Raw genomic sequence first — 14,723 nt, forward strand, 5'->3', positions numbered from 1 at the left:
AATCGCAAATAGAATCAGGAACACCTTAGACTTCTGTCAACCAAAGGTCCAGGATAGGATTCCGTAAAGGCAACTCAACAATAGACCATATTCACACTATCAATCAGGTGATAGAGAAATGTGCGGAATATAATCAACCCTTATATATAGCTTTCATTGATTATGAGAAAGCGTTTGATTTAGTTGAAACCTCAGCAGTCATGGAGGCATTACGGAATCGGGGTGTAGACGAGCCGTATGTAAAAATCCTGAAATATATCTATAGCGGCTCCACAGCCACCATAGTCCTCCATAAAGAAAGCAACAAAATCCTAATGAAGAAAGGCGTCAGGCAGGAGGATACTGTCACGTGGTCGTGACGTCAAAGAACACAGTAGCAATACTGTGAAATGCAGAAACTAGCTTTTATTGGGCGAACCTGTGCCCACAAAACAGGCTACACTCAAAGCACAACGAGAGCGGCGAACACAGTCGGCGATCGTCGAAAATCTGATCAGCGGGTCAAGCGCGTCGGCTTTTATTGAGCAGTCGTCGAATGTTCCAGACTAATCGTTTGGACCCGCGTGCCTTCCACAAAGTTCTACACCATTCGCGTTACGCAATGAAATCAGATAACACAAGGTTCGGCGACAACAGACAGCCGAGTAGAAGCATCGATAACTTTCCAGAAACGTCGGATACATGCAGGCGCGTCCCTCGCTCTGCGATTACAGTTGTTAAGCGGCGAAACGTGGTCGCCCGATAAAGATAAGTACACGTGTCAACACGATCTCTCCTGTGTTACTCACAGCGTGTTTACAGGAGGTATTCAGAGATCTGGATTGGGAAGAATTGGGGATAAGAGTTAATGGAGAATACCTTAGTAACTTGCGATTCGCTGATGATATTGCCTTGGTTAGTTACTCAGGGGACCAACTGCAATGCATGCTCACTGACCTGGAGAGGCAAAGCAGAAGGGTGGGTCTAAAAATTAGTCTGCAGAAAACTAAAGTAATGTTTAACAGTCTCGGAAGAGCAGTTTACAATAGGTAGCGATGCACTGGAAGTGGTAAGGGAACACATCTACTTAGGACAGGTAGTGACTGCAGATCCGTATCATGAGACTGAAATAATCAGAATGGGCTGGGGTGCGTTTGGCAGGCATTCTCAGATCATGAACAGCAAGTTGCCATTATCCCTCAAGAGAAAAGTGTATGACAGTTGTGTCTTACGAGTACTCACGTACGGGGCAGAAACCTGGAGGCTTACGAAAAGGGTTCTACTTAAATTGAGGACGACGCAACGAGCTATGGAAAGAAGAATGATGAATGTAACGTTAAGAGATAATAAAAGAGCAGATTGGGTGAGGGAATAAATGCGGGTTAAAACAAATTGAATTAGGGGGTTTTACGTGCCAAAACCACTTTCTGATTATGAGGCACGCCGTAGTGGAGGACTCCGGAAATTTCGACCACCTGGAGTTCTTTAACGTGCACCTAAATCTAAGCACATGGTTGTTCTGGCATTTCGCCCCCATCGAAATGCGGCCGCCGTGGCTGGGATTCGATCCCGCGACCTCGTGCTCAGCAGCGTAACACCATCGCCACTGAGCGCCCACGGCGGGTCAAACGCGAGTTAATGACATCTTAGTTGAAATAAAAAAAAAGAAATTGGCATGGACAGGGCATGTAGTGAGGAGGGAAGATAACCGATGGTCATTAAGGGTTACGGACTGGATTCCAAGGGAATGAAGCGTAGCAGAGGGCGGTAGAAAGTTAGGTGGGCGGAAGAGATTAAGAAGTTTACAGGGACAACATGGACACAATTAATGCATGACCGGGGTAGTTGAAGTATGAGAGAGGCCTTTGCCCTGCAATGGGCGTAACCAGGCTGATGATGACGATGATAGTTCCACCTGCAAAGCTAAATAAACATTTGCGGATACATCGAAGAAAAATGACACATTATATCGTTTTACTTCAGCATCACTTTCACATCTGACAGTGAAGAGCTGCCTATATCGCTCAACTCATTTGATCTTGTCGATGGTTTGGAACTACCTCGTGCTGCTTGGCGCCGCGTGGGCTGTGAATACGGCACTTTGTCAAGACGAGAGAGCAAGGGGTTTACTACGCCGTTATGTGACGCAATTGTGATTTGGACCGCGGTAAATGACGTACTGCACCATAGCACTTGCTATACTTAAAAAAAGAACGGCAACACGCGCTTTCGCGACGTATTGTAGTATGTAGCTGACTAAATGCATGCATAGTTGTTAGTTTTATTTTATCACCTGTATACGAGAGGGGGCAGAGGTTTCCGCTGCATAACTAATGTTGTGTTGTAATTTCTTGATTGTTCTTTCTAATGCCTTGATGCTCTTGTTCTGTGGTATCTTTGCTGGAAATGCACCAAATAGACGCATTTATTGCGTGTCCTCGTGTTACAGTGCATATTTCAGCAGAGCTAAAAAAAAGCAGAAAAGTAAGCAGACCCAACGCATTTATTGGGATCTATGTGACGGGAAGCTTTAGTAAAGAGTAAAGCGGTTAGTTAAATTCTTTGCAACTAACGAAGAGGCATACCATTATGTTTACTTTTCTCGCATGTAACGTGAACTCTCATGCACTGTTCGTGTTTATCCATCACAAAGGTCACAGCGTTCTTCTCATCAAAGTTTTACGTTTGTGCACTACGTCGCTTTCAAGCTATCGCGACATTAAAAAAAAGGCGGTTCAGGTGGTTCAGACGTCCACCCAGTGATGTCACAGACATCAAGGCGATATATGATGCTCGTAAAGGGAAGAATGGCGATGACAGGTGTACGCACAGAAAAAAATACGATACGTATCAATAACATTAACAGATTCTGTAACCCATGTGTCACTGTGGCGCACGCCAATTCTGCAGGATTCGCCAAGAGCGGACACACACCTAGTGGCATGTACTGAAAGGCTAAGTCAAAGAAGATGGAGTAAATGAACGAATACATAAATATTTCCACTTCTGCTCTACGCAGACTGCAATGACAACGACGGCAGTTGACGCGACTCCATCTCGTAGCATGGAAGATCCCAAGGCGAAGAAAACGGCTAGACGCTTGATTTCTTAAAAAGGCTGTGTTTTGCAATATGTATCCTCGTGGCTTGATTTCGGTGCACTCTGACATCATAATTTATGATTTCATTAAAAGGTCAACGGGCTTTGTAGATACCTGTGAGCCGACATTGTGTGTTCAGATTTTATGTTGGACTTTTTTTTCCTTACGCAGAGCACAGGTGCGTGCACTTGCACTTTATACTATATATACGCCCGTTCGCTGCTGCTTTCATTGAGCGCACATACAACCGCTGTACATGTACCCACAAATATATCCGGCGAGCAACTTAGCGACCCAGCCAGCGTGCACGCCAAACCCGTGACGGAAGGGAAACAAAAAAATATACGCTTTAAAAGAAGAGTAAGGAGAATAAATTTAAAGTAGACGAGCCAGGTTTAACACTGCACATTGTTCGTCGTGTTTGGCTGGTGTACATCATGCGCGCGTTAACATTTTAGTCGGCTGCTTGAGCCGCCGCTGTTGCTCAGTGTCTGTGGCGCTCGTCAGCCGAGTAGTGTGTCGCAGGTTCGATTGCCTTACGTGGCAGCCCCACTCCGACGGGGCGGAATGCGAAACCGCTCGTGTGCTTATAGCTTTAGGTACTTGATAAAAAATAAAAGCATGTGGTTGTCAGAATAATTCGGGAGCCCCCGTTTTAGTGTCTCTCATGACCACTGAGTTGCTTGCATTTGGTTTGTCGGCTGATTGAGTAACTAAAAACGCAGAAATAGCTACCCGACGCTTGCCGTTAGCGCACGTGTTGCCATTGCGGAACTGTAGCCAGTGAACGCTTCTTAACGGGCCGATTTGCATTAATCAGTACCACTATACCACCAGTTTCGAGACATCCGCCATCAGTATTTGTTACGAAGGGCGTCCTTCTACATCGGCGCCGCACGATCTTTGTGCAGTCTCAGTGGGCACAGCTCTAGATGAGCGAGATGGAAGGACGCATCGTGTATTTCTTATTCGGCTGTGAAATAAACTTCCCACCGCGCTTCTCCAATTCTCTCACTCTCTATATAGTGTTTACTACAAAATGGCCGCCTAATGGCACTGTATTATGACTGAGACCTGAGTTGGCATGATTGCATAATGTTAACAAACAGCGCAAACAAACAGGCACACGTATTAGGAGACCACAAACACTGGAACTGACTCGCGACTAATTGCTTATCTTATAAAACAGCAAGTATAAGTATACAAAAAGGCTGCGGCAACGCAATACCATACAATGTTAAAGTCCTGCCTTCTTGCATGTACAAATCAGTAAGAGCGAAGATGGTTGTGAACAGGTAAAGCGGTACAATGATGTTTAGTCACCTGCAAAAGCCAAAGAAATTACGAACATACATCGCTGCCTCTCGTGATAGAGTGATAGATGTTTGGATTGCACAATACCTTTAACTAATCAAAAGAAGGCTTCCATGATTTCCCTCCTGTGGTGGGACTTTTCTCGATAACATTATTTCCGTTTTTTCCCCCAAAATGTGCATACTATGACACACGCGACAATGAACGGCCATATGCGGCACTGTCCCATTTTTAACTTTGAACTCAGGCTCCTGAAGCCTGATATTCATACAACAAGCTGTCCGCACATTGCAGACCTTTCCGTGTGTATAGGGAATTTTGTAAATTACTGCAACAATTAACACGCTTGCTCTTATGCGCAACTCTGCACCCGGTACGCCTCACTGACCTTAGGGCCAGTATTCACAAAAAAGTTCTTATGCAACAACTTTTCATAAAAGCAGATGCTAGCCAATCCTGATGCTCGATATATTATTAGCGAATGTGGCCGGCCAATGGCGAACAGCACTTACGAAGGTAAAGCTCTGTGAATTCGGCCCCAGATTGTTGAGGTCGTTATAAGTGGCCGGGCAAATCTGGCAGTTTTTACTGAACGTTGAAAACGACTTGCACATTATATCTACCCGCCAGACTGTTAATTCCGTGAGATAGGCTGCTGACGTAAAATAGCGCAACTTCATTATTTTTTCTCATTTCAGAGCCATTGGCTTTCATCTTTCCCATTTCGACAAAATCTTTGTGGCACCGGGGTGTTATCCGCACTCAGGAGGCTGTCCACCGAGCACAGTGTTGGTGGTCGTTGCAGTAGTGTTGCGGAGGCGGGGGGAGAAAAAAAGGAATTTCTTTCACTTAAACTTTATTTCGTAAGTTTGAACAGTGCCATAAATGCCTGAACATTCTACATCTCGCACGTTCTATTCATCCGTGTCTTCAGTTGTTGACCTGAGTAGTTGTGGCGCTTACCTAAAGTTGGGGATAGGCCGTTAATGGGTGGTTAAATTAAGCGGTAAATACAAGGGAACTAACAATTTGAATAGTGGAACTTAGAAAGTAAAATTTTTGTAACAGAAAAAAAGAGAATAAGAAAACCGTGAGTTTAAAATAAAGAAGACTAATAAGTAAATAAATAAATAAATAAATAAATAAATAAATAAATAAAAGCAAGCGGCACTTATGCACTGTGGCGACAGCCTCCTCCTCGTCGTCCCTTGAGTCGTCGTCCGATCGGTTCTTCGATGCATTTTCTCCAGAAGCTTGTCCGCGCATTGTCATGCGCCGCTTCACGTTAAGCGCTCCAAACGCGCGTACCCTTACACTTTATGCTTCGTAGACGTTGGTGACATAGAAAAATTCTGACACTGAAAAGACGCCCGGTTATGTGCGGGTGTGTGTTAATCTGACTTTGAGATACCCGCGTAATTCTTGGAAGTATCAGCTGATAACTTTTGAGGCCGTACACAATGGGGAAAATGCAGAAAGATAAAGAATGTAGCGTATCTGGCGATGCCGAACCTTGTGATGCCATGTCGTATATTTTCCACATTAGTTTTAACCTAATTCGCTATATGGCGCAGTAAGCTTCACAATTTCGAGCAGAAGAGTAGAAGAATAGTAGTAGAACAAAAGAATAGTGCTTTTATCTTACTGGTACTTTGAAATCGGTCGCTTCTATAGCATGAATAGAGAAAAAAATTCGAGTTGGCAATGTACGCAATTGTATACATAGCGTCTGAAAAGGTAATGCCCTTTACCCGTCACATACAATGTACACTCGTGCGATTTATGTTCGTAAACATGAAAAACGCTGGGCTATCGGTAGAGACAACGCAGTCTAGTCATAGCGTACGTGGGTGGCGAAAAAGCGAGCTTATAGTCGTTTGACATGACTATATCCACTCCCTGCACACTTGCAGCCTGCTTGGCTTGTGGCCTGTAGCATATTGTTCATACATAACCCCGTTCAATCGCCACGGTAAGCTCATAACGTTTTCGCGAACAGACGCTGCAGCTGGGCTGCGATCGATGACCTGTGAATGTATTTTGCCTCTGTGGGACTCGAAAGCTTTCACCATGTGTCGTTTGCGTTCGTTGTCTCTAGACATACGGATGCACCTACCGTCTGGATTACCACGGCGTGAACAGACCATGGTGTACCGTCTGTGGCTAGGCGTTGCATTTACGAACTCATATACTTTCCTTATTGGAATGGCCAACAGCTCCACGTGCGCCGTATGCAACATCGATGAGACGCTCGTACGTATTATCTATGTCTGCCCGCGATATAGTGCCCAGAGACAAGTGCTGTGCAGAGTACTGGACCGGTTGGACAATCGTCCACTATCGGAACTCAAAGCTTTAGGTCAGTACTCCCACAGAACATCCGCGCTGAAGGCCTTACTCGCGTTATTAAGGTTCCTGCAGTCTGCGGGGCTTCACGATAGACATTAAGAACGCCGCTCCCTACCGCTCTATAGTGTATGCGGTTTGTTCGTGTTCGTCTCTATTTCTCTCTATCTCGACCTTCCGCTCTCATTCTATTTTTATCCCCCTTCACCCTTCCGCCCGTGCAGGTTAGCCAACGGGAACTGCCTCTGGTTAACCTCCCTGCCTTTTTATGCATCCTTTTCTCTCCCTCTCTCATAACGTATTTGAAGTGTTAAAAATAAAATACTTTCAGTATGTGCTGCTTATGCGGCAGTCGCTATTCCTTCTTATGTTTCATTTTTTTTGCCTACTGTTTCCTTCTACTTGCGTTCACTCGATTTATTTTAGAGCGCAGCTCGTAAGCGCCCGTTCCTGCGGCGAGTGTCGGCGTGCCTCGGCGTCGTGTTGCTCGGCGTCACCGAGTGAACGAGCACAGTGAAAGAAGCGAGCGAATGCGGAGCGCAGGGGTGGATGAAATACACGAGGAGGAAAGCGGAAGAGGGTATGGCGACAGCGTGAGAAGAAAAGCGTACTGCGGCGACAATGACTACGAGATGGCGCCATAATAGCGCGAGTCGTCTGGGAGGCCTGTCGGCGGCGGCGCCTATGAATCGCCCCCATACGTCACACACTTCGCTTCATTTGCAACAGCCCGCACGAAACAGATTATCCGCGCCAGCCGATATATCGCGAAATGATGCCACCTATGAGCTTCGCTCAAATTTCGCAGTAGGGAGTATCGTAATCGTGGGTGAATATGTTTATTCCTCGTTTCCACTCATTTTATTCATAGCGTAATAATGCTTGAATCAAAGGTATATCGCGTTTTGCATCCGCTCATCAGTGCGATTTCCGTGCTCATTCATAAATGAAGTAGCGGTAAGTAAGCCTTTCCAACCACTTCATCGTAATCATAGAACTGCCACCTACAGGAACCGCAAATGTACTCGTGGTCTCGTTTGCCGGCGCTGAATTCAATTTATTTATTTATTTATTTATTTATTTATTTATTTATTTCCTCAAAGGTCTCTGTTCAGACATTACATGAGGGCGCGGGGGTTAATGACAAAGATAGATACTACAAATTACAAAGGGATATTTCCGATGAGTCTCTTGAATGCAAGTGGGTCGATGATAGTGGCAACTTCGGCGGGCAGGCCGTTCCATTCTCGTGTTGTGCGCAGAAAAAAATGATTGCTGAAAAGTAATGGTATGGGCTTGTGGGGGATGTATTGTGTTAGAGTGTCTGGTGCAGGCAATGCGATGTGCTCTTTTTATGTACGGGTTGTCAAAAGGCAAAGAATGAAAAAAAATTATGAAAAAGGTTAAGACGTGCTATTCTACGGCGTGAGGCTAGAGAGGGTACGTTTGTTTGGGCTTTTAGTGCTGAGATTCTTGAGTTGTACGAATAAGTTGACAGGATAAATCGTGTCGCGTGGTTCTGAACCGATTCGAGGGCATTAATAAGGTTATTGTGGTGGGGGTCAAAAATATCATCGGCATACTCCAGCTTGGGCCGGACAATGGTTAGAAAACCAAGTTGTTTAATAGGGGGAGGAGCGAGGGAAAGGTTACGGCGTCCCTTCGTACTGGTGCAGGAAGAAAACGTGTGAGGGACAGAAGCGGCTCCGCAGCGCTTGACAGCATGTGGGCCGAAGTGTTGCTGTCGCTGCTGCTGGTGGCAGCGTCCGCGTCGCTGTCCTGGTTCCTGCGGAGAAAGTGGAAGCTGGGCCTCTTCCGGCGTCATGGCATCCCGGGACCCGAACCGGACTTCTTCTGGGGAAACTTCTTGCAACTCAGGGAGAATCGCTTGCAAGTGAGTGCGCACACGCCGATTTGGGCGATGGCAGGGAGGTGTAACAGAAACCAGTATAGGCCAGGGCAAAAGAAGTCGCGTAAGACAAGCAGTTATTGCCACCGTGATTTCTACTCTGCTTTTATGAAAGGCTCCCATAGGACGATTTCCCGCTTACTGCAGCAGCGTGTAGGGCACTCAGTTTCGGTTGACGGGTGCTGCCGACTTGAAAGCGCTAGCCTGTTGACGTAATCCTCATCTCATTGTTTAATACGATGGGACGTTAAGCTGGCGCATTGGTGCGCGTACTCTAGATGCGTATAAATAATTCTGCGCCAGCGTTTTCTCCTTGGCCGCTGGAGCTTACTTAGGGCAGCACAGGTAAAAGAAGCTTTAGGGACATTATAGAGGCACACAAGGATTTATTTAAAATCATATCAGACGGCGGCTGCGTGAATACGTAGCCTTCTCAATTTTGCCCTTCTTTCTGGCGCAGGTCATGGAACGGTGGATAGCTGAGTACGGCAAGGTGTTCGGATACTATAGCGGCGAGATGCCGTACATTGTGGTCTCGGACCTGGAGATAGTCAAGCAGTGCCTCGTCAAGGAGTTCCCCACCTTCCACGACCGGGCCCCGTTCGTGCTCAGCGTGGAACCTTTCGCCAGCTGCATGCTACAGCTGAAAGGCAGGCACTATTCCGCAAGATGTCGTGCCATATACTAGCAGGTAGAGGTGAAGGGTGCTCTGTTACGCAGCAGAGGTAATGCAACACTATAGTCGTGCAAGCATCGTTATCACTGCTGGTCGGTACAGTACTTCCTATCTCGTTCTCTGAGGTAATGCCCAAGGCGTGAAAGTTCGGACATTCGTGATATCGCGTCTATTGTACCAGTTAGCCATATCTTTCTAAAAGAGACGTAGAAGTGGCCACATGTCGTGAAGCCAAAGCTGTTGGTAGGAGTATGTGTAAACCCGATAACGAAATTAGATTCCTTCATCTGACAAATGACAACACGACATCGGTCTTCTTGTGTGAAGAATGCAAGTGGCCACTTTAATAGATTCCCTTTCCCCTTCTCTCACGCTTCCGCCTTTTAATTTTAAGAATTTTTGGGGTGGGCGGTGGTTAATTACCGCTTGAATCGAGCTTTATTTGACGCTTGGTGTTCATGAAATTCGTATGGGATAATGGAGTTAACTGCAGTAGTGCCATTGGATGTGCTAGAAAAATCAAGCAATGGGGTCTGATATTTCGCAGATTTTATCATTTGTCTGCTGTGATTACGGAGCACATTGCCGGCGCTAAACGAATGAAATAGCAACCGGAAGCATGCACGTCAAGGGCGCCTGATCAGCTTCAGTGCTGGGAACATAAAGTCACTCATCGATTCGTTTATCGCCATATTGCTTTTAATGATTGTGTTCAAATGTTTGAGTAACCAGCTAGCCCAACCTTTACAAATAACAACAGTTGTCTTTTTGCGCCTTGAATGACATAGGACCATGCGGTCATGCAAGAGAGACTGGAGCATTGCTCGTATATATATACAGGGTGCCCCACGTAACATGTGCCAAAATTAAAAAAAAAATATATGCGAGTGCCTTGTAGCTCAACAGAAAGAAGGTAATGTTGCTAGCCGTCGCTTGCAGATACTCAGTATATTTTTGTATTTCGCCTAATTACATATTTAGTTACTAATTGCAGGCTTACCTGCAAAGGCTTTTATACCAGACTGCTACATGAGGAATCCTGGAAGAGATAAAGCACGCCCCCTTGGAATACATAGAGAACAGCTCGCGGAACAATTAGAGATTTGGGAGTGAGCTCCGCCCATCGACAGATGCTATCGCCAACTTGATGGCAGAGTGCAGTCACACCTCCTGCGTCGTGTTATTCTAGAGTTCAGTTGCGATGGATCGATGCCTGAGAGAGTATTACTCGGTGTTACGAGTCACAGGCTAGATGAACATCTGCATCCGGCCAATCATTGTCACAAGTACCAGGTATCTGGGCAATTGGCAGAGCACTGCAGATGAACCCTGCGCTGCAAATTATAGCAGATCACCATTACAAGGGATGCACATCAGTAGGACAAAGTTCGTAAATGGCAGCGATTCCCACGCCGCACCCTTTTCTGCTTGCTCACAGAACAAGGTGGCTTCACGGCAACATTACCACGGGCTTCTTCATAGAAGCCTACCACACCATGGCACTGTGCCGTGATTTCATCACGATATGTTGTTATAGTGGCTTCCTACCTACCGTGTATTTCAAGGAAACGCAGTTGCTGACAACTTAGTATGCGCAGCGCACAAATAAAAAAGGTGGCAGTTTCGCCCGAAAGGCAAAGAATCGATTGCGATAGCAAATTAGTGGACAGCATACGAAGTAAGTATATTATTTTTATCGGCCGTATAAGCTTGTAAACTTAGGCAGACTAATTAAATTAGCGAGCAAGGTGTCACGCGCGCACAAGCAAACATGAACACATCTCACTCGATGACCGCGGAGACTCGCAGTCAAAACGCTGGAGTGAGGAAACGCGGCAGCAGCAGTGAGCAAACTGGCCTTCGTGCTGCGTCTGGCATCAACCGCGATTCATCCTCGATCACCGGCTCATCCTCGCACGCTTTCACTCGCACGTACACCATATGGCGCGCGGCGACGATTTTATCGCCTTGGACTTCATACGGAACCTCACAGCGGCGCTCACGCCGACGGCGACGGCAGAAATGCGCCTGGATGGGCCCATTTGTTAACGCAATAATATCACATGTCTCATACCAATTTCAAGATGATGCACGCAACAGTTTAGGTCGAGGGTGCGTCCGAATGTCCAGAGACACGTGGTTTGCAAAGTTCATTATATTTTGCATAAATCCAAAGAGTGCAGGTAAGTAGTCCAGTATAGGTAAGCGATTGTATTAAGACAATATTACATGGGGAGAAACGCGAAAACACCCGTGTGCATAGATTCAGGTGCACGTTCAAGAACCCCAGGTTGTTCAAATTTTCGGAGTACCACACTACGGCGTGCCTCATAATCAGAAAGTGGTTTTGGCACGTAATGCCACATAATTTAATTTTAAGACGTTATTACACAGACATAATTATGTACCACGTACACAAAGTACATTTTTGCATTGGATGGACCCAACCTAAAGTGCGGTATGCTCTTGTTCAGAAACTGAAAACGTTGAATATACATTAGACTAATCATGCTCTGCACAGAAAGACCAAATTAAGTGATAAAATGCGTCCACGAGAGAAAATGCCATCTCACACACACAAAAAAATTGGGTCACATATAAAAAGTTAACATCGAAAGTGCGCCCTGAGCCCTTTAAAGGAAATTCTGGAAGCTCCAGGAATTTCAGGAAACTACAAGAGCGATGTAATATTTTCTTTACGAAATATATTTTACAGAAATACTCCTTTGCTTTAGTTTCTGGGATTGCCTGTCGCTCCGACCCACTCGCCAACTTTGTGGTGGCATGTTCCCAGCACTAAATTAATCTGCACGAGTAGCCTGTAATGAAACATTTTGTTCTCGTAAATCTTTTTCTTATTGCTTTATTTCTTGCACTTGTATCAGTTTATAGCTGCTTCCCTTAGATTTATTGCACAGAGCCCTGCATCAAATTGTGCATGTTTGGATAGGTCACATCGAAGGGCACGCTTATAGCACATTCCTATTGTGTCCCGTCATTCTCTAGCATAGCGTTTCAAAAGACGTGGCACATAAGTAGTGAGACTATCCGTGCCAAACTTTATGAGTACCAACTGGCGTTTATTGCTAAAAGGCATGAATAATCACAACCAGATATAGTTGTACAAGTTGACATGCGCACCACAAACCAAGAGCCCGCCAAGGCCTAAGGCGGCTCCCCGCGCCCGCGTGCAGATCCCAAGTAAGCAAATTATTTAGCTGTCAACGATGTGGACGGTTTACTAACGCAATTGCCTCGTGCAATAGCCGCTACCTCGCTGATAAGTCTTGCGTTTTCATGCACATTTCTTTGCCATTTCTTTTTTTTCTGCATTTCTGTTTTGTCAAAAAAGTGAACGACATTTGCATAGAGAGAAATGCATTACGAGGGGACCCCCTTCCCCTTTTTGCACTTTCCAATTATGCACCCGCAACCTCACATTTAGGCACCTTCTCGTCTGTCCCACATAACGCAGCCCGCAGGAAAGAGGTATGCTATACACTACTTCTCTTGAACAGTCAACGATACCCTTTCTGTGTAGAATGTTGCATGAGATTGAGATACGGATATCACGCGGGCAGGTCTGTCCCAACACTCACCCATGAAACTGCTATACTGGCGTCTTTCGCAAATAGCGTCGAGCCATAAACTGAAGCGAGGTGTGAGACCGGGCTAGTTGGAATGCCATGATGACGTAATCAGCGCGAGGGTGGACACAGAACACAAGAAAAATGCGAAGTTTGGGAATTATTATCTCGGAACTGTTGTCACCCTGAGAAGTCGTTCCAAGGGGATTCGCCTTGCAAGATCAGTTGCTATAACTTGTAAATTGCAATATAGGCCATAAAGGTAAATATTAAAAAAAACAAATGTGAATTTTTGTTATTAGTCACTTGTGTATTTCAATTTTCTGTGCAATTAATATCCGCCTCTTCGAGTAGACCAGCTCATGAACTAGTATTGTGCAATCTGCCGCAGGCAAACTTTAAAAAAATTTTGAAAGTGTACGCTGAAAAACCCAGTATATGTGCATATACCACAACCGTCTATGCCATGTGTGTTCGAACGCTGTGCCGCGGATCAGGCTACGGTTCACGACTACGCATGTGTTGCTGTTCAGAACGGCGTCTCATTTTCACCGTAGCCCAAGTAGCTGCCGTCAGCAGATTTTGTAGAACGCCGAAACGTTCAGCTGCAACGCCACCTGGCCAGTGCTCGGTGCCTATAAAATTGGCACTGACATTCACATTGGCTTTACTGGCGAACAAACGTTGTTCTTGAAGGATTGTGCAGCAGTTCTTCCAATAGGCACTAGTGTACAGCGAAACCAATCGGGAAGAGCCAGGACTGCGAGAACGAGCCGCCTCTCTGGACTGTGGCGCGGGAGTGCAAAGGCACACGCGCGAACTTCTACAACGCTTGTGCCCCGCGACTCACGCGCATTTCCCACAGCCCAGAATGCGTCATGGTGACGTCCATGGAGTTCTCGTTGAAAATGTCTACGCAATCCAACGGCGCCGCGCGATTGTTTTGCAGGCGCCGAGTGGAAGCGCGTGCGCAGCGTGCTCAACCCGACGTTCAGCTCGGTCAAGATGAAGCAGATGGCGCCCATCGTTCGCACCTGCGTCGACACCATGATGGAGGTGCTCGAGGAGCGTTGCCGCGCCCAGCAGACGGTCGACATGTTCAAGGTGGCCCAGGGGTTCTCTCTCGACGTCATCACCAAGTGCGCCTTCGCCTGGCAGGTCGGTACACACGCTTTTTCGCTTACAGTTCGTTTCAGTGGCTCTAGAGCTTCAGTGAATAATACGAGAGGGAAATATGACGCTAGTTTCGGTGCGCGTCCCCAGTGTGCAGTTCAGCTGATATGGGAATCAACGGGTTTGTTCAAACTCCGTTTTTCTGACACTGTAATTCTTGCGGACTTTTAAATTAACTTTGTTGCATCTCACTGGCCATCACCGATTCGTAGTGCGGCAATGATTGCTCTGACTAAGCGTCTGGTTCCTTCCGTTCGACATTCTTCCATTAGACATTATACAAAACGGAAATATTGTTCTGAATATAGGGTGCGTTCATACAAAGATGAACTAAGGGGGTCCCGACTAATATTCTTCTTCAGCCAAATTTTTGCGTGAGGTGGACAAAGGCCTCCGTAGAAAGGAATCAATAGTTTTGGGCTGTTTTTGTCTGCCATGCTACGACTAAGTAAACTCAATTTACCATGATTCCGTGACAGAAGTCGCGTAGATGTAGAGTACAATGTCTTTTGCTTAGAAAGGTGTATTCTGTAAACGACGCGCTTTTTAAGTTGCGACATTTTGCAACTCGATAACTCGATAACAAGATTTTTGCACCTTGTCTCAGTTAATGCTTTTTTGTGTGAAACAAAGACGTAT

At 46.0% G+C, this 14,723-nt stretch overlaps 1 protein-coding gene across 2 annotated transcripts in view; it reads left to right on the forward strand.

The window, feature by feature from the left end:
- The window catches only part of LOC139057651 (cytochrome P450 3A8-like), a 90,138-nt gene that overhangs the window by 24,415 nt on the left and 51,000 nt on the right, over positions 1-14,723 (forward strand). For both annotated transcript variants that reach the window (XM_070536260.1, XM_070536261.1), the window contains 3 exons: positions 8,416-8,633; positions 9,109-9,298; positions 13,861-14,069. In XM_070536260.1, the coding sequence (XP_070392361.1) occupies positions 8,463-8,633; positions 9,109-9,298; positions 13,861-14,069 (570 nt within the window). In that variant the 5' untranslated portion in view covers positions 8,416-8,462. The remainder of the gene's footprint in view (positions 1-8,415; positions 8,634-9,108; positions 9,299-13,860; positions 14,070-14,723) is intronic.

The sequence above is a fragment of the Dermacentor albipictus genome, chromosome 3, assembly GCF_038994185.2.
Source record: "Dermacentor albipictus isolate Rhodes 1998 colony chromosome 3, USDA_Dalb.pri_finalv2, whole genome shotgun sequence".
NCBI lineage: Eukaryota > Metazoa > Arthropoda > Arachnida > Ixodida > Ixodidae > Dermacentor > Dermacentor albipictus.